The following is a 23729-nucleotide window of genomic DNA, read 5'->3' as shown; positions in this document are numbered from 1 at the left end:
AGCTTCACTCAGCTCGCCCTTTAAAAAGGGAAGTATATTTTACAAGTTGATTTCGACCCCTTTTAATACGGAGGACAACAATTACGAGCTTTATTCAGTTCGAGCCCTTATAGTACGGGGCGCTTTTATATGAATCCCTTATAATACGGGGAATGGCAATTACTAGTTTCATGAATTTATCCTTTTAATATAAGAGGTTCATCCTCGTGATTAACTGATTTTTCAAAATTTCGTGAGCTCGTATCTTTAATAAGAGAGGTTAACTTTCTGCCCCCATTCCCAAGCTTGCCTCTCACGTACACGGAACACTAATGTTCTCTTTCTATTTGCAAAGTTAGCAAAGCAAAAATAAAAGAACAGATGTCCAGTTTGAACGGATAATATATATACATATTTATATATATCAGAATAGGTACAATTAAGACAAAAACTTATCATTGAGCATCATAGGACCAAAATCATCAATGGAGCTAACGATTGTTCTCTAGAATAAGAAACTTTTTTTTTTTTTTTTTTAAAACCCTGTGAACAGTACCCGCAGGTACTATTCATGTGAATGGTACTTACAAAATAATATTTTTTTTCTACACCCTGTGAACAGTACCCGCGGGTACTATTCATGTGAATAGTACTCACAAAATATATTTTTTTTTCTACACCCTGTGAACAGTACCCACAATTTTTTTTTTTTTTTTTTTTTTTTTTTTTTTTTTTTTGTGAACAATACCCTCAAAGCGTAGTATTTTATCGGAGGGTCCCCAGGTGAACTACATCATTATGTAGGTGAACAACTATATTTTGCAAACAATTGGAAACACATAAAAAAATTGTTTCTCTTTAAATCATGTGAGGAAGTGTACACATATATTTTGATATACGCGTAATGCATGAAACTTACCCGGTTAACAGCGATGATGAAACAACTGCTAGCGGTCGGGCGGGACTTTCTAGCAATTTTATCGGATTGAGCAACTGTACCCTTACTTTTGGCCATGCAATCCATGAACTGTTCTCTTTCTTTTAGAGAAAGCCAGATTGTAAAGGGACTGAATTGCTTTTAAGTTTTGTCGTAGATTTCCCTTGTACGAACCATAATTTGTTGGGACTAATATACTTTCCCACAGACGGCGCCAACTGTTGATGTCAAAAATCTACACGCTCCGGAGTCTAGCGCCAACTGTTGATGCCAAAAATCTACACGCTCTGGAGTCTGTGACAATTCCTACAAGACAAGAGAAGTGATGACCGGCGTGGTGCCGGCCGGGTGCACTCCGACGGTCAAGTTAGTACTCGACGATTCAATATCCGATAAGGATTCAATATGAAATTTATGGCGTACCTTTTTAGGTTGACTGATCCTTTCTTTTATAGAAGCATTAATGGTAGTAGTTTTTCAAGCGAGATTCTCCCTGATCCAAGATGATATCGTTCCCTTCTTACAGGAATGGTAACTCTGGTTACATGTGGTATTATGATTCCATGGAGATTTTGGGTAAGATAAATCCCTTAGCCTTATCTTATTTCTCTTTTGACGCCTATTATTTTTATTCTTATCATCAACAAATATTTAAAATATTAAAGATTGGAGATAAGGAAAGAAAATATGAAAGAACAGTTATATTATTTAAAAAGTAATAACTATTTACTTGTAAAGTTAATGTTAGAATTGTCATTTTATTTAAGATTGTAGTGCAAATGTTAAAAAGTAGAGTAAAAATATCATCTCCCTTTCTTGTATTAAAATATGGACAATATTTAGATCATCATTGATGAGAATTTACAACATACTCACCGTTACCAATAATAAATTGATACGTCTTATTTTAATTATCAAATCATAAATAATAATCAAATTATTATTTTATAAATTTTCATTGGCTTCGTCCTATTTTCTTTCTAAAATCGTGATAGGGAGTCTATCAAACAAATTATTTTGACGTGGGTAAAGGTTAATGTGAAGACCACCGTCGTTCTAATCAAATTTTTTTTTTTTTTTGTTGCAACAGTAATAAGAATGCCAGATTATAAATCTAAGTGTATTCAATTCGTATGACGACATGTACTATCACATAGTTGACATCCTTATACTTTACTGGATCACAACTATTGCAAATTTTTTAAAAAAAAATTTTATTTTGGGAAAGAAATTGGTATTTACACTAGAAAATATGGCTCGAGTTTGAAGAATTTTTTTTTATCACGACTCTTTGATGACCATTTTGTGCAAAAGGTCATAATAGATTCTGCGAATTCAGATAGTCCGAAGTTGAAATGGTTGTGGGCGCTACCATCGTTCTATTTCACGTGTGGATCCTTCAGATTCAAAGAGATATAAGATCTATTTAGTTTAATTTTTTTAAATAATTCTCAAGAAATCATAAAACACTTTAAATTTAATTTTTTTTCAAAAATTGTCCACCAAACAAATTTGTGTAGAACGTTTTGATTTTCAGTTCAGAAATCCTAAAAATATCAAAAATGCATTTAAATATTAAATAAAATGTGAGCTGAATATGCATTTACAGTGGCAATGTATTCAAAATGTACTCTTATTATAGTATTTTTCTTTATTTCTGTTAAAAAAAATTTTAAAAAAAATGTATTTTTCTTTATTTTTGTGGAGAGGAAAATAAGATTTAATCTACCTTATATAATAGTTATATTGATACTGATGTTGCCTTATCAAGGGTAAATTAGAGATTCAATCTACTCTTTAAAAGGTAACATTAGTATATTCATTTATTTTTCAAACTTAGAATTCAGATAAATGCATTAGAATTAAAAGGTTTAGAAATTAATAGGATTAAAACTGAATATGAAACGCAATCTAATAAAGAGCTAAATATTAATAACATAGAGGGTTATCAAAAGTTAATATTTGGATCATTAGTAGAAAATTGGAACAAATTGGACAAAACTAATACAAACCACAAGTATTTTATGCAAAAAAAAAAAAAGAAGAAGAAGAAAGAAAGAAAGAATAACAAACAAATCTAAAGAATTTTTTTTTTTTTTTCTTATTTAAAACAGTTACTAGGCCAACTATTTTATATGATGGGGCAGGGTATGGGTTAAAAAAGAAAAAGAAAAGAAACAAATTAATAAAGTCATGCAGCGAAAATGAAGATATTAAAAAGGACAACATAAGATATTCGAAGAGGCAAAGTTCCTAATTAGAAAAAGAAGTAGTTTTTATTGGTAACAAAATAACAGAAATTATCAAAGGGTCTCCAGTCCAGCAGCATGCATATCCATCCTCAAAGATGATGATAAGGGCTTGAGAGCTCGGACATGAGAAATTATTCATTAAAATCGTTGCAACGATGACGTGGTGTAATAGACGACTACAAACACATTTTACCAAAGTAAAGTGGACTTACAATAAAATCAAAAAGCTCATATATGCACTCTGGTTGAGTATTTGTAGTCTTACGTTATACATCATAACAGTGTTTCAACGGTTGCAAAGAATAATTTTTCAAGAAGACGTGGGCAAAAGTGTGTGTTTGTTTTAATATTAAAAAGAAAAAATAGACTTAGGTGGTATGGACATATATATATATATATATATATATATATATATATATATATAAAGAAAGTTGAAAGATAGAGATGTTTATTAAAATTAATAGAAGTTATTTAAAATAATTTTAAATTTTCAAATATTATAAAAGATATGAGATGTATTTAAAAAAAAGTTGAAAAATAAAATTTATGCGGCAAATCTGATTTATATAAATTAAGGAAGAATGAAAATGGTGAGGATGATTGAAAATTCTTCTCCAACCAAATGCTGCAGCTTCATGAGGGCATGTAATACGTCATCCCAAACACTCATACAAAGAACATGAACGTTATTCTAGTTAAAAACAGGGGCAAAATTGTCCACATTCAATTTCAAAGATTTTGACCTGCCGTCCTCGTCGTTGGGTTGGCGGTTTCTTCTCCCATATATATTATAAATTGATTGAAATTAGAGCAGCGTTTTCGTTGTTTCCTTCCACTTTCTCTCTCCTCTGAAATTCTCTTTCTTTAAATTTTTCTCTTTCTCTCTCTACATTTTGAGAAAACGCAGATTCAGATTCAGATTCAGATCTGTTCTCGTCGTCTGTTCTCGTCTCAACACCACACAGAGATTGAGAACTCAATTCGATGGCGGTTGTCTCACCTCTCGCCAAATACAAGCTGGTCTTCTTGGGCGATCAATCCGTAGGCAAAACCAGCATAATCACTCGCTTCATGTACGACAAATTCGATACCACATATCAGGTAATTTCTCGTGTTTTTCTTTTTTTCCTTTTCATTTCTGTCCATTTTGTGAAAATTTTGACGTAATTCTCGTCAGATTTGGTGTCTTGAGGTGTGTGTTCGTTTTTCAATGAGATTTGATCAGATTATTACGTTTATATTCAGGAATTAGGGTTTGAGATAAGAATTTGATAATGTTACGAAGAAATTCACGTGGATCAATACTGTTTTTTTCTTGAATTTGGTTGTGTGTTCGCGAGAACTTGCTTGTCTTGTATTTGAAGATGCTTCTCCTTGAAGAGAGTCAATTTATCTGTTTTTATGTAATTATGTGATTAATTATTAGATTAGTGTGTTTTGGAAAATTTTGGCTGTGTTGCAAATACTAGCTTTTGATGGATCTGAATTTTTAAGCTGTTTTGTGTCATTTTCAAATTTTATTGGCAAAAACTTAAACCTAATTATGTTAAATTATAGTTGAATCTGAGTATACTTCTACCATATTTGGAGTCAGAAACAGAACTTTAAATATTAGAATTACAGTTTTACTTTCTTTCCTTCTTGGCTGGTCATTTGAAGAACTAGAGGAGGTGATGAGGAATATAGTAATTCATAGTGTTATACATATAAATAGGAGAGAAAAAAAGGCAACAATGAAGGTTGTGGGCGATTCTGACGGTAGCCAATGCCGGCAACTGTGGTGGCCTTGGACCTGGTGAATGTTCTTCTTGCTTCTTCCCCTGTTTTCCTCCTTTTCACCTTCAATTTCAAAAAGTAGTCAGGTTTTGGGAGTTGGTGGTAGGTTTTCTGGCTGCTAGGTTTATTGGGAAGTGTGCAAGTTTTAAAAAAGATTTAAGGGACTTTCGTACATAAATCTTGATTCATCACATTGAGACAAGTTTTATACAAAAATAAAATATGATATATCATTTAATTAATAGATTGAATACTTACATCAAAGTTTGAGTAATCCTTATATCTCTCCTTTGAGTAACACACCGGTGCTAGATGTCTTCTCCTTCTCCATCTTCTTGGTAATTGTTGATGATGGATTCTGCGCAACCCGAATTTGATCTGACTTCCTGAACAGAGAGAAGAAAAAGTAATTCTACAAGCACCGGTGTGTTACTGGTGGAGTAGGCTCCGACGAACAAGTCAGTATGCGAAGTAATCTATTAGGAGAAATCAAGAACTTCAGTTAGGGTTTTTTGCGTACCTCAAAACGTTGATTAGCCCACCTTCTTTATAGGGCTTAGGTCAGAATGTCACGTAGAGTTACCTTATCGTAGATTTAATCCTTATCGTAATCTATAGATTCTAACTCAATCTTATGAGATAGTGCATTGATTTAGCAATCTTCCCTTAATCATGGATATTTAAATTATACATCCATCAGTTGCCCCCCGTTTCGGAGGATTGCTTATCAAACCACCAGAACGTTAATTCCAAAATATTACATAATAATATATAGTTAGAATTGTAAAGCCTTGTCCATTAGCCTGACCTATATTGCCACTTCGCGAATACAGTCGGGGGTCGTAGTGCCACATTGGCAGCTCGTATATGTGGCAAGCTCGTATATTGGCAAGCTCGTATATTCGTCGTATATTGGCAAGCTCGTATATTCGTCGTATATTGGCAAGCTCGTATATTTATCGTAGTGCCACATTGGCAGCTCGTATATGTGGCAAGCTGCCATGCTGGCAGCCTACCGTTATCTGGCAAGCTGCCATGCTGGTAGTACCGTTATTTGGCAAGCTGCCATGCTGGCAGCCTACCGTTATATGGCAAGCTGCCATACTGGCAGCCTACCGTTATTTGGCAAGCTGTCATGCTGGCATGCTGGCAGCCTATAGTTATTTGGCAAGCTGTCTTGCTGGCAGCCTACCGTTATGTGGCAAGCTGCCATGCTGGCAGCCTACCGTTATTTGGCAAGCTACCACGCTAGCAGCCTAACAGTTATTTGGCAAGCTGCCACGTTGGCAGCCTACTATTATTTGTTGTTGCAATTAGTTTCCATTTATATTTGTAGGGTTCATGAGTAGGATGGACAGTTATGTTTTGCTATTTCGATTGTCGCATTATGTAATTTAATACTTCATCCTATTAACATCTTTAGTCGGCTCGTCCCTTTAATAAGGAAAGTAGATTAAGACGAGTTTCACACAGCTCGTAATAAGGTAAGTAGATGAATACGAGCTTCACTCAGCTCACCCTTTTACAGGGGAAGTAGATTACTATGAGTTTCACCTAGCTCACCCTTTAACAGGGGAAGTAGATTACTATGAGCTTCACCCAAATCACCCTTTAACAAGGGAAGTAGATTATTATGAGCGTCACCCAATTCACCCTTTAACATGGGAAGTAGATTACTATGAGCTTCACCCAACTCACTCTTTAGAAGGGAAGTAGATTACTATGAGCGTCACCCAGCTGACCCTTTAACATGGGAAGTAGATTATTATGAGCTTCACCCAGCTCACCCTTTAACAAGGGAAGTAGATTACTATGTTGTCACCCAGCTCACCCTTTAATAAGGGAAGTAGATTACTATGAGCTTCACCCAGCTCACCCTTTAACATGAATATTGATAATATTTCTTCAGATGCTCAACATTCCATGGGTGTGGTAGTGGCTTTCCCTCTAAGTCCTCCAACCAGTATGTTCCTGGTTGCTGACATCGCGTAACTTTGTAAGGCCCTTCCCATTTGGGACCCAGTTTCCCTAATGTTGAATCCTTGGTTGCTTGAGTTGCTTTGCGAAGTACTAAATATCCTACTGAGAACCTCCTAGGCTTGACCCAAGCATTGTAATACTTGGAAACCTTCTATTGATAGGCAGTCATCCTAATCTAGGCTTGGTCTCTCATTTCTTCGGTCAGGTCTAAGTTTGCTTCCAACTCCTTTCATTCTGCTTGGGCTCGTAGTACTCCGTCCTAAAGCTTGTTAGGCCAATCTCTACAGGGACTACTGCCTCACTTCCAAACGCTAAAAGAAAAAGGGTTTCCCCTGTGGGAGTCCTTACAGTAGTACGGTAAGCCCATAGTACACTCGGCAGTTGCTCAGAGGCCATAGTCCCTTTGAAGCATCGAGTCGAGTCTTGATTATCTGAAGGATTGTTCTGTTAGTAACTTCGGCCTGTCCATTCGCCTGGGGATGTCCTGGCAATGAGAAATGAATTTGAATCCCGAGCTTGGAACAAAATTTTTTAAAGTGAGAGTTGTCGAACTGTTTTGTATTGTCAGTGACAATCACTCTAGGAATCCCAAATCTGTAAACTATTGACTTCCACATGAAGTTCTTTATATTATTCTCTGTAATCTTGGCCAGAGGCTCAACTTCTACCCATTTAGTGAAGTAATCAATCATAACAATGGCATACTTAATCTGCCCTTGCCCTTGACGAGAGGGCCAATTAAGTCCATTCCCCATTGAGCAAATGGCTATGGTCCTGACATGGGAGTCAACTCCTCTGATGGTTATCTCAGGATGTTGGCAAATCGTTGACACTTGTCGCACTCTTTAATGAAGTCAAGTGCATCTTTCTGCATAGTAGGCCAATAGTATCCTTATCGGATGGCCTTGTTGGCAAGTGACCTACCCCCAGCATGGTTTCCACAATTTCATAGGTAGATCTCCCTCAAAATATAGTCAGCTTCCTCGCTAGAAACGCATCGTAATTACTGCATAGAGAAGTTTCTCTTATAAAGTACCCCTTTGATAAGCGTATACCTAGCCACCAGCATCTTAACCTTTCGAGCTTCTGCTCGATCTGTTGGTAGCACCCCATCCTTGGTATATCTGATGATAGGATCTGCCCATTCCATACTCAATATCACTTGTTGCACTTCAATTTGTCTTTCATGAGATGTAAATGGTTCGTCCAAATATTCCAGTGGTATAGTCTTATTGATCTCAGGTTCCAATGCAGTAGCTAGTCGGGCTAAGGTGTCTGTTTTCCCGTTCTCTTCTCGTAGTATTTGATGAATTGAGAATCTGAAAGTGATTCTTTAATTCCTCCACCTTCTGTAGGCAACTCTTCATCTTCTCGTCCCTTGCCTCATAGTCCGCTCGAACTTGTCCAACGACCAGCTAAGAGTTGGTGTACACCTTTAATTGCTCAACCCCTAGGGCATTTGCCACATTTAATCCTGCTATCAAGGCTTCGTATTCTGCCTCATTATTGGTTGCTTTGAAACCAAACCGAAGTATGTACTATATACTTTCTCCCTCTGGGGAGACAAGAATAAGCCCAGCTCCACTAGCCTGAACATTAGATGACCCATCCACGAATAAGTTCTAGACTACTTCTGGGCCTATCTACTCGCTTGAACCTGGTAGGCTCAGCTAAGAAATCAGCCAACACCTGGGCCTTTACTGCTATTCTTGGCTTGTACTGAATGTCAAACTCTCCTAACTCTACTGACCACTTCATCAGTCGACCAGAGCTCTCTGGCTTGTGTAGGACCCGTCGGAGGGGTTGATCTGTTAGCACCACTATCATATACGCTTGAAAGTATGGTCTAAGTTTCCTGGCGGACACAATTAAAGCAAAAGCTTGCTATTCCATCCTTGGATATCTTTCCTCTACACCCTTTGAATGCTCTGCTCACGAAGTACACTGGCCTTTAGACCCCTTCTTCTTCTCGTATCAGAGCTGAACTGACAGCTGTCGTGGAGACCGCAAGGTATATGTATAGTTCCTCTCCCAGTATGGTTCGAGACAGTAGTGGGGGAGAACTAAGGTATTGCTTTAGTTCTTTGAATGCCAGTTCACACTCTGGGGTCCATTTAAAAGCCTTCCTTAGCACACGAAAGAAAGGTAGGCACCTATACTCACTTTCTTCTCTGGCTCACCATCACCAAGGATGACTTCTTCTAACTCCTCTGTAGGTTCCGCTCTATGAAAGTCTTGCCTATCTCTGCCTTCCAACTCTTCAATCATAAGTGCCTCTTGTGATTTTGTTTTTCTGAGAGAGGCGACATAACATTTTCGAGCCATTGTTTAGTCCCCTTTTAGCTCTCCCATACCATATCGATTGGGAAATGCATCAGGACATGGTAAGTGGAAGTGATTGTTTTTATGGCATTCAATGTTGTCCTCCCCAGGATAATGTTGTATGATGATGGGCAGTCCACCACTAGAAAGTCTAACATTACAGTGACCTGCTTTGGATTGGCTCCTGCAGTGACTGGAAGGGTAACTGCCCCCAGTGGATATACTTTGTCACCTGAAAATCCCACCAGTAGTGACTTCATGGGTCGGAGCTTCTCTCGGCCGATTTTTAATTTGTCGTACACCTCGAGAAATAGTATGTCAGCCGAGCTACCATTGTCTATCAGTATTCGTCACACAGTGAAATTAGCGACGACCATGGAAACTACCAGAAGGTCATCATGGGGCTGGTGAATTCCCTTATCATCTTCTTCGGAAAAGGTTATAACCGGCTCTTCAACTTGCAGTAATTTCGTTGGAGGACTTGTCACTCCAACTTCATTCACCTCTGAAAAATTCTGAATTCTCCTGGCATGTGCCCTCCGAGCCGAACTCGTTTCTCTACCACCAGCGAAGCCACCCGATATAACTTTGATCTCACCCATTGGTTAGTGTTGAGGAAGGCGATCATCTCGGCCCTCTCGGGTTGGGTTGGAGCCTTCTTTTCCATTTCCAGTCGTGAATTTGCGTAAATGACCCTTACGAACAAGGTTCTCGATCTGGTTTTTAAGGTCGAAACAATCTTTTGTGTTATGTCCATGGTCCCAGTGGAACTTACAGTATTTATCTCGAGACCTTTTTGCTGGATCAGCTTTTAGCTTTGGCGGCCATTTCAATGACGCGTCATCTTAAATCTGCAGAAAGACCTGCTCTACTGATGTATTTAAGGGGTGTAGTTATTATACCTGCCTGGGCTCACTGGACGGCGAGACGATCTGTCAGCCTGGGTGTTTAAGAATTTCTTATACTTCGATTCCCTTTCCTTCCTAGTGCTAGGTGCTGGCCTCTTTTTATCCGACCTCTTATCTTCACCATCCTTGCTTTTTCGTGCAGTCATAGCATCCTCAGCGTTTATGTACTTTCGTGCTCTAACCATTAACTCTGTCATGCTCGTAAGGGCTTCTTTTAACAGGGAAAACAGGAACTTAGAGGTCTGTAGTCCTCCCATAAAGGCTGTGAGGGCAACTTTGTCATCCACCTCTTCTACCTGCGGCATTTCAGTGTTAAAGCGACTTATATAACCACGAAGAGGCTCTCCCTTCTGCTACTTCATATTTAATAAATGTGTTGTTGGTCTCCTATGCTTCTATCCAGCGATGAAGTGTCCTATGAATTGTTTGCTCAACTCTTCAAAGTTTTCAATGGAGCCTGGTTTTAATTTATTGAACCAGGGACGAGCCCAACCCTTTAGTGTGGTAGGGAAAGCCCTGCACATAATCTCGTCTGGTACGGCTTGCAAATACATAAGAGCTTTGTAGGTCTCCAAATGGTCGAGAGGATCTCGTGTCCCATCGAAGCTCTCAAGAGTTGGCATCTTGAATTTGCTAGGTAGAGGACAACTCATAACAGCTGGGCTAAAAGCTAGGTTGGTCTTCTGTACCATATCGTTCACTGCGGCCTGGCCCTTCCCTTTCATCGCTTGCATGACGTCTTCAACCCTAGCTTTCAGATCCTCCATCTCTTGATCGAAATAAGTGACGTCCTCCGTCTTGTCACCAACATAACTAGAAGTATCTCCACGGAGCCTGGTGGTATTCCGCTCAGGAGACCAATGGTGATGGCTCCTCTGTTAACCCCTTATTTGACTAAACTCAACATCGTTGTTAACCCTAAGGGAATCATTGTTTGGTACTTCACTGTTTCTCTCCTCGTTGGGGGCGGCTAAGCGTTGCAAAATCGTCGCATTTTGCTGGACTAACTAGTTCATTCCTTCATGTAAGGTTTGAACCTGTTGTTCCAACGCTGCGACGCATTCCTGATCGTTTGGGATGATGGGGGTTTGCCTCGTTAAGTCCCCTTGAACAGAAGTTTGCAACGCTTCATCCTCGCTAGCAGCCAGACCAGATCGCAATCGAACCATGCTTTGTTTAGAGAACTAAAATCGTTCCCACATACGGCGCCAACTGTTGATGATGGATTCTATGCAACCCGGATCTGATCTGACTTCCTGAACAGAGAGAAGAAAAAGTGATCCTACAAGCACCGGTGTGTTACCGGTCGAGTAGGCTCCGACGAACAAGTCAGTATGCGAACTAATCTCTTAGGAGAAATCAAGAACTTCAGTTAGGGTTTTTTGCGTACCTCAAAACGTTGATTAGCCCGCCTTCTTTATAGGGCTTAGGTCAGGATGTCACGTAGAGTTACCTTATCGTAGATTTAATCCTTATCATAATCTTTAATCCTTATCGTAATCTGTAGAACCTATCTTAATCTTATGAGATCGTGCGTTAATTTAGCAATCTTTATTTAATCATGGATATTTAAATTATACATCCATCAGTAATAGTTTTGCCTTTAGGAATTACCCATAAGCCTCCGTGAATGACCTTGGAAAACTAGACTTATGGGAGCCTCTATTAGACGAGAACACTAACCTAAAATTCTAGAGAGAGAAAAATATATTCATTTTTCTTTCAAAAGTCTCACCTAAAATATACATGGACCATGTATATATAGGCAACATAAAGATAAGAAAAGGAAACAATAAATCGTTCTCAATCTCTAATTCACATGTCTCAAATCTAATAAGATTCCAATATCAAATTGGGTTATGAGTGAGAATCCTTTGGACTTATTATTTTATTGGCTACAATGAATTAATAATTGACCCGATCCATGGACCCAATTCAATTAATTCATAAATTAATTTCTACTCCACGAAAAGAAATTAATTGAACTCCAATAAAATATTAAATAATCTCTAAGTCAATGTTTCACTTTGACCCTCTATGCATAATTAGTTATCGGATAAATAAAGCCATCAATCCGACTACTCAATTAATATATTTATTTTAGTACCTTTGATTATTTCCGGCTTGATCACAATAAAACATTTGTTTGACAAAAATAATAATTTAAATAAATAAATATATAATAAATCATTTTGTCTAAAAACACACGAAGGCCTTCGAATTTACTTTGTGATCAACTATAATCAATACAAAATAAATACAAGTAGCAATAATACAAATATTAAAAATATAACCTTCTAACTATTAATTACAAAATTACCCAAAGTATTGGTCTAAGGATTCCGAAGATTTCGCCGAACAAATCAAAGTAATTACTAATTAATAAAAGAGTCTATACTTCTCTCATGCTTAAGAGTAAAATGCTATGATGGTGATAGGGAGCAATTGCATACGGCAGCTCTCGCAATATATCTCAACCTAACGCGGATCCAGTTCAAATCTTAGTTAATAATGAGTTCATCCATAATTACTGACTATGAACAATTTATGATTACTATTTATATTCATGTATTGATCGCCATCACATACATATATAAATATTTCTTGTAATTAAGTGGACACTATCAATTCCATAATGAATCAAAACATAATATATTGAATTCACCAATTATATAAATCATAAATATTTCAGATATGTCAGGAACATATATCATTCTAATCCAAATAGGAATTTGCTATGCCAGGGCATATAAATCCCAATAGCTCCCACTTGTCCTCATAGCCAATTTGAATTGCATTTAACTCCAATGTTATCTAGGTGACGATCAAAACTATTGATCGATGACACCTTTGTTAATGGATCAACAAAGTTGTGTTTCAATACAATGTTCTAACCACGAGTACATTTTTTTGCCGGGCAATATCATATAGGACATGATACTTCCTCTCAGTGTACCTTGTTCCTCTATGGAACCTTGGGTTATTGGTTTGGACTACTTCTGCACTATTATCGCAATATAACCCGATAGGCAGGCTAATATGCTCCACAACTTCTAAATCAGTGAGATCAAACCAAAAGGCTTCCTTTGCTGCCTTTAAGGCTGCAATGTATTCCACCTTCAGGTTTGAGTCAGCAGTTGAAATCTACTTAACAATCTACTTACTGATTTTCCTTCCATTGAACGAACATACACTAAATCATGGACCTTATAGTATCTATACTTGATTTAAAATCAGAATCAGCAAACCTGACTGGGACCATATCATCACATCCATAAATGAGCATGAGATCACTGGTTTTCCTAAGGTACTCTATGATATTTTTCACAACAAACCAGTTATCAAGTCCAGGATTGGACTGATATCTACTGACTATCCCTATTATTTAGCGGATGTCCTGTTTGGTATAAACCATGGCATATATGAGACTCCCATATGCCGAAGCATATTATTTCAGTCTCATTTGCTCAATCTCCTCTGCTAGTCTTGAAAAACTACTTACTAGAGAGAGCAATTCATGTCAATAACGCAAGAACTCATTCTTTGAGTATTGCATACCAAATTTAGTCAAAATTTTATCAATGTAGGATTATTAAGATAAGCCTATTTTTCTTTTAACTTGATCTTGCAAAAGCTTGATCCTAGGAATATAGCTTACATCTTGAAGATCTATCATTTCAAAATAATTGAACTACTACCTCTTTAATGATGATAAAGCTTCAACGTCATTATAAATGAGTAGGATATCAACAATATATAGAATTAGAAAAATAATGACATTACCCTGTACACATATGGTTCATTCACTAAGAAATCTTCTGGTATCCTTTTGTAAATTAACTTGCCTTCCATAGGTATCACCCTACTAGAAAGTTCTACAAGATCCCAGATTTTATTAGAATACATAGATTCTAACTCTGATTTCATAGTAACTTACCAAAACAATTTGTATCCATATCGGTTCACGCTTCCGTGTCCAGAGATGTCCAGAAAGGTCTCACCTAAAAAATAAAAACATGATTCTGTCGGATTGGATGATAATCCTCCCACTACATCAATATACCGATGCAGAAATCTGTGTACTAAATGATGCCGACGCATTAATAGTGAATTTATATATAATTCTTAATCTCTATAATAAGTGTGTTCATTTGTGGTACAACTGATACTTATACCAAATTCTCTAACATTATGCCGCTAGGTATGTGATTCATAATATGATCCTCCTATAAACAATAAGTGTACATAATTAACTTTTAACATTGAGATCATAAAATAATCCATCCCAGTACCTTTAGAGTAATCATCAAATCAAGCATGCCTATGATCTGCTTCCAACTTACTTGTCTATATCAAGTGCACATGTGCAAGACTACCCCATATGTGCATGTGATTCAAACTAAGATTTAGTAAAAAAATACAGCTCAAAAGATATCCTTAAGACATATTAAGATGGAATGCAGTTCATAATGTGCATTGATATCGTCAAGGCTAAACTCTAAAATGAAAGAGATAATGTAGCATAACTGGTCATAAATCTAACTATGTTAAGCAGAATTATGTTATTCCTATTTGACACCTCAATTGATTGAGCGTCAATTGCGAAAAACTGGTACACTACACTCTCATTGACCATATAGTCTTTGCATTATCCCAAGAAATACTCATATCCATGATCAGATCGAAATGTTTTGATAAGTTTACCTAATATGTGCTCCACGTCAGTCCTGTCACTCTCGGAATATACCAAAAGTTTAAAACTTGTGTCACATCAAGTAAATGTATCCAAAACTGAGTAGTTTTGTTTGGATGTTCATAAGACCACACATGTCTGTGTGTACCTACTCCAATTGTTCTTTATGTCTATTTTATTTGGCTGATTAAAGCCCTTAAAGTTATCTATCATTCAATACAAGATTCATAAGTTGGTTTAGGCTCCCCTGCCTCACTGAGTAATAAACCTTCTTTGACCAATATTTGAATCGCATTTTAACTGATTATAATCTAATAATAGACACTAAAAATACAATGAGTTAGAAGTAACAAATATTCTCTTAACATTCAATCTAGAAGATGCAACATTAGTTTTTACATCATGCAAATATTAAGAGCTTGCGGTTATAGTATATTAACCATCTTTTAATGCAGCAATCGCACATCTATTTAATTTTATAAAATCAGTTTTATCAAAAGTAACAATACAGTTTTTATAAACTAAAAGTGAAATAAGAATGAGATTGCGTCTAACATCTATGCATATAGATAGTTATCTAATACTAATATCCTCATACTCTCTAATTTCAGAAATAATACTCCCACTGATTTAGTTACAACTTTGGCATTAGGTCAAAAGACAAATATATATGTATATATCCATATCATCAAGACTTCTGGATTCTTGAAATCCTTGCAAATTGCAAACATGTTTAGTGACTCCAGAATCTATCCATCAGGAATTAATAGATACAACCACATAACATGGCTCAATGATTAAGTATACATTTTTCTATGCCACGTCGTTGCTTAGACAGTTTGTCCTTGAGTGTCTTAGTTGGCTGTAAAAGAAACAGTTTCCTTCGCCCTCAACATACACTGCCTTATTCCCTTAACCTTTTGGATACCCATATTTTGTGTTAGCCTAGTCCTATTATCATCCTTCTTCTTTCTTTTGCCCTTCCACTTGGGCCTAGAAGAAGATGGTATAGACTAGGTTAGATTGATAGGAACGCCCATACTTTTGTTTATTCCTTTATATGTTACAAATTCTATAAGAATATCAGCGAGTGTGAACTCAAACTGGTTCTTATTTAGTTCACTTTAAAAGAGTTGAACGAGTTTGGTAACAAGGCAATAATTATGTCAACTTGAAACTTAACACCCAAGTCAGCCCCATTGACCTCCAGTTCAATTTTTAAATAATAAATAATCATTTTCCAAAATTTAATCTTTTAGTAGAGTTTCTTAGGCTATCTCAATGGTATTCAAGTCTGACACAGTACTAAAGCATACATTCTATCTAATCTCACCAAAACATCTCATTGACATTTAATACGATGTTTGAAAAAAAAAAAAAAAAATAATGCAAATATTAACTTTAGAGCGTATTCGAGATAAACTCTAGAAATGTAGCACCGAACCATATTATTTGCCTTATTTCACTTACTAAAAGAATTAAAGTTATCTTGGGTATCTTAAAGTAAAAAGGAATTAGGTATGGGAGTAGTAAATACATTTTGTACCCTTACGTTGTGAGTAAAATACCTAAGTTCCTTTTTCAGTTTGTATAAATGAGGTCCAATTACATTGAATATGTAAGCAAGCAGATAAAAATGGATTAAACATAAATAATCTGAATATAAATGCATTAATACAATACATAAGGTGAATTATTTAACATTATCATGCATATTTAAAATTAAAATGAGTTTGTCAACCACATAATATAATAAAACTCAATAGAATAAGAGTTCATTATCACTATTGGTGAACAATCCCTATTAATTAATGTGGGTCCCTCAACTTCGTAGCATAATAAATTACACAATCAATATGTCAATAACTTATCCTGATAGAGGAGTTCATTATTACTATTGCTGAGATTCATTTGCTATTAGGTGAGCACTTCCATTAAAATATCTGTGGGTCCCTTAACCACTGCGCATGAATAATCGGATAACCAATACGCCAATAACTTATTCGGTTGACGAAGTTCATTATTGCTATTGGCAGGCAAATCCTATCATTTCCATATCTCTTAAGACAATGCCTTGTCTATATATATGAAATGATTCCCGATTCTGTTTAGCCTTTTTAAAATCACCTAGTGTAGACCACTTCGTTGGGGAGCTAACACTATTGATATTAAATTGAGTGTATAATGTTATTAATGCTCCAATGAAAAATAAAACACTAAATATATTGTCATTATAATCTAAACTTTTTAAATCATGCATGAGGCCTTATTTTTAAAGATCTAATTATAATGAACATTTAAGATTTTTATTTTCATGAGACAACCATTCTTGTAATTTTTAGACTCTTCAAATTATACGTGGTGCCTTATTTTTGAATATCTAATTATAATGGTTATAATAACGAAGGCCATGGGGTAATGTATAAAAATTCCCGCTCCCACTCAATTTTTAATTATTTATAATTAGGGTTTTCAATTCATGATTTAATGCATGCAAAATGCCTTGATTTTAATCCAATTAAATTTAGAAAATATTTGAACTTTTAAATGATCCACTAATATTTAATTTGAGGCACACTTTAAAAATAATTTACAAAAATAATTTTTCGTTTCCCAATAAATGTCCTCTAATTAATTAGTAATCAAATCAAATTAATTTTCATAATTTAATTAATATAAATCAAGTCATTTAGATAAAAAAAATATGGATCCAATGCATGAACAATAATAATTAGCAATTAATTATTCCATGCATAACATAAATAATTAAACAACAGACAAAAACAAATAAAATAGCCAATGGAATCAGCTTTTAACATTTAAATACTATTCTTGCTATACGGGCGTCCACCAACGGCTTGAAAACACCTGTAGGGAGTTGGAACGCGCTAGGGAAGCAAAACAGCCCTTGGAACGCGCCCGGAGGACCCCATACGCATTGGCAAGCGCCTGGGGAGTGCAGCAACGCGTGGCACGCGTTGGCACGCGCCTGGGAGGCGCTGCAGTGCGTGGCACGCGCAGGCATGCACCTCCACACGCCTGCACGCCCATGGAAAAAGATGGCTTGGTCTGGCGCGTGCTCCTCACACGTCAGCAAGCTTGTTGACTCTGGCACGTGCTCCTCACACGCCAGATGCATAATAGGTGCGCTGCACCTAATCCGGGCCCTAGATCCAATGGATATGGATCCGGGCGCATGGTACTACGATGTACTACGCTGCACCGGATTATACAATCCTCCTCCGGCGCTGCCCTCGCCGCCGGCAACGCTCCGGCTGTCGGAAAATCGCCGATAATTCTAGAAAAATTAAAAAACAATTCCAGAATATTAAATTAGGCTCAAAAAATTTCAGAAAAATTCTAAAAAATTCCTGAAGCCTAATTTAACCCTCTTGGACCTTCTTGAAGCTTCATAGCATCCTTGATGAAGATTGCATGGCTTTAAAAAAATATTTACACTTGAAATACAATGGAAAAAATTAAATTACATCATTGAACTTTCAAATGGCTAATTTAAAGCTTTAATTACATTAATCCAAAGATAAAATTACATTAAACCTATAAGTTTTATCCATGGCCCATAAAAACATCATCATCCATTCACAATTATGCATACATCATCATCATGTATTAATATATATCAACATATTAAATCATACATCAACATACATCAATAAATAAATAAATATATATATATATATGTATATATGCATATATAATTTGGATCCATGAATGATGATTTTGATAAAAACATGATCTCTAGTAATGAATCAAACCATGCTCTGATACCACTGTTGGAAAACGTGCAAGTTTTAAAAACTTTTTGAGGGATTTTCATACATAAATCTTGATTCATCACATAGAGACAAGTTTTATGCAAAAATAAATTATGATGTATCATTCAATTAATAGATTGAATACTTACATCAAGTTTTGAGTAAACCTTATATCTCTCCTCTAAAGTGAATGTTCTCACTTATTGTAGATCTCTTTGCCAGATGCCTTCTCCTTCTCCATCTTCTTGGTAATAGTTTTGCCTTTAGGAATCACCCATAACCCTCCATGAATAACCTTGAAAAACTAGGCTTGTGGGAGCCTCCATTAAATATAAGCACTAACCCTAAAATTCTAAAGAGAGAAAAATATATTCTTTTTCTTCCAAAAGTCTTACCTAAAATATAAATGGACCATGTATATATAGGCAACATAAAAATAAGAAAATGAAACAAAAAATCCTTCTCAATCTCTAATTCACGTCTCAAATCTAATAGAATTCCAATATCAAATTGGGTTATGAGTGAGAATCCTTTGGGCTTATTATTTTATTGGCTACAATGAATTAATAATTAGCCCGATCCATGGACCCAATTCAATTAATTCATAAATTAATTTCTACTCCACTAAAAGAAATTAATTGAACTCCAATTAAATAATAAATAACCTTTAAATCAATGTTGCACTTTGACCCCTCTATGCATAATTAGTTATCGGATAAATAAAGCCATCAATCCGACTACTTAATTAATATATTTATTTAGTACCTTTGATTATTTCCGGCTTAATCACAATAAAACATTTGTTTGACAAAAATAATAATTTAAATAAATAATTATATAATAAATCATTTTGCCTAAAAGTACACGAAGGCCTTCGAATTTACTTTGTGATCAATCATAATCAATACAAAATAAGTAGAAGTAGCAACGATACAAATATTGAAAATATAACCCTCCTACTATTAATTACATAATTACCCAAAGTGCCAGTCTAAGAATTCCGAAAATTCCGCCGAACAAATCAAAGTAATTACTAATTAATAAAAGAGTCTATACTTCTCTCATACTTAAGAGTCAAATGCCATGAAGGTGATAGGGAGCAATTACATATGACGGCTCTCGCAATATATCTCAACTTAACGCGGATCCAGTTCAAGTCTTAGTTAATAATGAGTTCATTCATAATTACCGACTATGAACAATTTATGATTATTATTTATATTCATTTATTGATCGCCATCACATACATATATAATATTTCTCGTAATCAAGTGAACACTATCAATTCTATAATGAATCGAAACATAATACATTGAATTCACCAATTATATAAATCATAAATATTTCAGATATGTCAGGAACATATGTCATTCTAATCCAAATAAGAATTTGCTATGCCAAGGCATATAAATCCCAACAAGGTTCTTATAGCAGCTTTTTTTTTTTTGAATCGGGAGATATTGTATCCAGCAAAAAGGCAAAGTTGTACACAAAGAAATATGGGAGATTTACAAAGTTAAGGGGTTTTGGTGAAAATTTTAGTTTCTGCAGTTATTTCTGCTAGGGACTAGATAATGTTTCCTGCCTTTTGGCACAAAGAACAATATTTAAAACTAAAATTATGGGATTTGTAAATTTTTTTTTTCCTAGTTGGTACACACACTTATCTCTTCTGAGACTTGAACATCTGACCTCCCTTTGGGAGGTAAGAGGCTAATACCTCTAAGCCACTGACCCGTTGGTGGGATTTGTAAAATTGCATCTACCAATTCCTGCCACAAGAACATATTCTCATTAATACTGGATCAGGGAATAAAAAGAACTGAATTTTTATTTAAATTAACCCTTGACATAGCAATCTTTTGAATACGTATAGTTGGCAAGATCTTGATGTAGAATATAAACAATTTTAGATGTTAAAGCTTCATGAAAGTAGCTAATACATAGATGATATGCAGAATGGGTTTTACTTCTTTATTTTTGGAATTTTTGTACCTATCAGATCATGTGCACACTCTTGGACTTGTGGAATATAGAGATGGCAGGCATGGATTGCGTAATGTATTGGTCTATTGCCTACCATTATTTGGCAACATATTCTGCATCTTGCACTGCCCTTTCTCTTGCATGTTGATCTTTCTATGATATGGTTTTTCTAAATTTGTTAATTCAAGTTAAACACTAAAACTTTCAAATTAATTTGAAGCTTAATTTGGCTTATATTTATGCAATTTGAATTGCAGGCTACCATTGGAATTGATTTTCTTTCGAAGACAATGTACCTAGAAGATCGAACAGTTCGGTTGCAGCTTTGGTACGACATCTTCCATTCCTTCTAGTCTAAATAAGTTGATTTTTCACCCATGGGCTTCCTCATGTACATTTTGAAGTAGAAATTTTATAAAACAATTTGACGAATGTATCTTAAAATTTAGTAAAGCAGTTATTACAATTTATAAGAAAACCTTTTAGTGTTTTCTGCTGTATTTTAATAAATATATATATATCCTCCTCTAAAAGATAAAAATAGTCCACAGTTTTGTTCTTTTTTCATTGTAAGCTTGATAATGCCTTAAAAAGTTGTGATGAACATTGGGCTTGTGGATTATCTGGTTGCTTTTTGCAAAACTATTTTTTTCTTTATTAGTTAACTTGCTCAGATATATGTTAAGTGTTTGTTATCCTCTGTTCATGTAATATCTATTATGCAATATTTGACATTTTTAAATTTACAGGGATACTGCCGGGCAAGAGAGATTTAGGAGTCTTATTCCAAGCTACATTAGAGATTCTTCTGTTGCGGTGATCGTCTATGATGTTTCAAGTGAGTAGTAATCAATCTTACAGTATGGCATCTTGGTCAAATTATTTCAATTTAGATTTTTGCCAATTTTCATGTCAGTATGAATACATTATGCACGAAATAAGGGAAGAATTTTTTTTTTTTTTTTTTTTTTTTTTACCGTGGTATTATTTTTGTTCATCAAGACTGATTTTGAAGAGAGAATGGACAAACATTTTGCATAATTCTTTTATGTCTTTAGATTTTTCTCTTATATTTGAGTAGAATAAGCTGTATTAACATGTGCAAGCTCGTGCTAGCATGTTTTTTTTACATGCACAACATGCATGCACGATATGATACATACATGGTACTCACATGCATATATAAAGTTTTCATGTAATTCGAGTCTTAATATATAATTTCACATTTTATGAAACGTCCATATGTAGTCTCTTTTTTTTCCCTCGATTTATGCCATCCATTAAAACCTGTAGTTTTCAATTGTCACCATGCAGATCGACAATCATTTTTGAACACTTCCAAGTGGATTGAGGAAGTACGTACAGAACGAGGCAGTGATGTCATCATTGTTCTTGTTGGGAATAAGACTGATCTCGTCGAAAAAAGGTGGGGGGAATTAACTGATAAATTACATATTTTCTTGTTTGAGAATGGCAATTTTTAGCACGTACCAGTTACCTATGACTTATGTATGCCTCTGTATTTTATCACCAAATATGATGGTTTTGTCTTAGCTTTCTGTATTGGATCGCATTGGGATGCATACTTTGCCATTGTCATGAGTACTGCGTATAGTTTCTATTTGTTCCCCTTTTGGGCAGCTTAAAACTTTGAAACTCAATATTTTCCTTCTTTTCCTCGAGCTATTTCCCTTATTTCTTGGCAGTGTTGGGCCTTCACCCCCCACCCCCAAAAAAAATAAAAGTAAAAAAGTAGTTTAAGCATTTTGCTATTGATCAAGCAAATCAGGTTCTTTAAGAGTTTTGTTTTTATTATAAATAGGAAGGGACGCATCACAATTCACCAATTATTTATAAATACCTGAATATCGTATCGAATTTTTTTATTTCGAGATTTATTCTGAATTTCTGATGCCGCCGTTCTGGTGATCAAACAGACAAGTTTCAATTGAAGAAGGAGATGGCAAGGCTCGTGAGTCCGGAGTCATGTTCATCGAAACCAGTGCAAAGGCAGGATTCAATATCAAGGTGGAGACCTCGAGTCCTTTATACTTCTTTTTTCTCGTTAGATGCCAGTAGTAATTACTAATTCCTTTGGTAGGCTATTTCCGAGAGATGTAGTTAATAAGTTTGTAATGATGATCTTATATGACTCACATAATGATCTCCTCCTATTCTGATGCAAAATGCTTGCTCTTTGCTAATCTAAAATTGCAGCCTCTGTTCCGGAAGATTGCTGCTGCCTTGCCGGGAATGGAAACCCTTTCCTCCACGAAACAGGAAGACATGGTTGATGTGAATTTGAAACCTGCCATCCATACATCCCAAACAGAGCAGCAGGGAGGAGGTTGCGCGTGCTAGAGAATGTATTTTAGGAGGAAGAAAAAGATAGGAAAGCATTTGAATCACCGGACACCAAATGAAAATCCTGCAAATGTGATGTTGCAATTTGTTAATTCCAGTGTCAGATAAGATCGCGGCAGTTTTGATGCTTTTTCTTTAGTGTACCAACGCGCTACTCAAGTCACCAGAGAGGAGATGGCGGCAATGGTCTGCTTTAAGATACTGAGATTGGTAGTTCATAGAAGTGTTCTGGTATTGTTGTTACTATTACTATTTTTTTAATTTTTTTTGGTTTTCTCACTTTATAATTTTCTTTTTTTTGAAAATTACTTTTATTTTCTTTATGAGTTCTTTTTTATATGTTTGTATTTGATTTCTAAACTCTATTCAGGAAGTTATTTGCAATAGAAGATGACACTTAATGTAGGAACAGAGATGATTTATAGGCAGCGCGAGTTTGTTATCCATTGTCAGTTAATTCAATTCGTATATGAGCTATTTTAATTTCATTAGAGCCAACTATGAGTTTGAAATTGGATTGTCTACATAACCATACCTTGTGTTGTGTAGAACATGAAAACAGAATCATGTGGCAGAAAACCCTTAATTTTACTAGTTTGATAGAGTTTTAGGTTTGCATCAGATTCAGAGCATTACACACACAGACAACTCTATCTCATGTTTTAATTCCAAACATCCCGCCGCGCGCGGGGATAGTTCAAGCAAAATATGTGCAAAATTGTAAGGCTCTAACTCTCAAACTCCCTTTGGGGAGGA

At 35.6% G+C, this 23729-nt stretch overlaps 1 protein-coding gene across 1 annotated transcript; it reads left to right on the top strand.

Moving 5' to 3' along the window:
- The first annotated feature begins 3978 nt into the window (after window positions 1–3978).
- LOC132267200 (ras-related protein RABH1e) lies at window positions 3979–23435 on the top strand. The gene is made up of 6 exons (XM_059768291.1): window positions 3979–4269; window positions 20867–20937; window positions 21359–21447; window positions 21924–22035; window positions 22547–22637; window positions 22827–23435. The coding sequence occupies exons 1-6, from the start codon at window positions 4153–4155 to the stop codon at window positions 22968–22970; spliced, it is 624 nt and encodes a 207-aa protein (XP_059624274.1). The 5' UTR covers window positions 3979–4152; the 3' UTR covers window positions 22971–23435.
- Window positions 23436–23729: the final 294 nt, after the last annotated feature.

Source organism: Cornus florida, unplaced genomic scaffold (assembly GCF_030987335.1).
Source record: "Cornus florida cultivar Cherokee Brave unplaced genomic scaffold, ASM3098733v1 CherokeeBrave_3.0.0_Hap2_Chr07, whole genome shotgun sequence".
Taxonomy (NCBI): domain Eukaryota; kingdom Viridiplantae; phylum Streptophyta; class Magnoliopsida; order Cornales; family Cornaceae; genus Cornus; species Cornus florida.
The sequence above is the reverse complement of the archived record's forward strand: the minus strand, read 5'-3'. Positions and strand labels throughout refer to the sequence as shown.

What these genes read in the sequence shown, in the direction of transcription:
- LOC132267200 (XM_059768291.1), top strand. Translation starts at nt 4,153, where the DNA reads ATGGCGGTTGTCTCACCTCTCGCCAAATACAAGCTGGTCTTCTTGGGC. An exon ending in ACAGTTCGGTTGCAGCTTTG is followed by an intron (nt 20,938 to 21,358) that starts GTACGACATCTT and finishes TTAAATTTACAG; the next exon opens with GGATACTGCCGGGCAAGAGA. An exon ending in GATCGTCTATGATGTTTCAA is followed by an intron (nt 21,448 to 21,923) that starts GTGAGTAGTAAT and finishes GTCACCATGCAG; the next exon opens with ATCGACAATCATTTTTGAAC.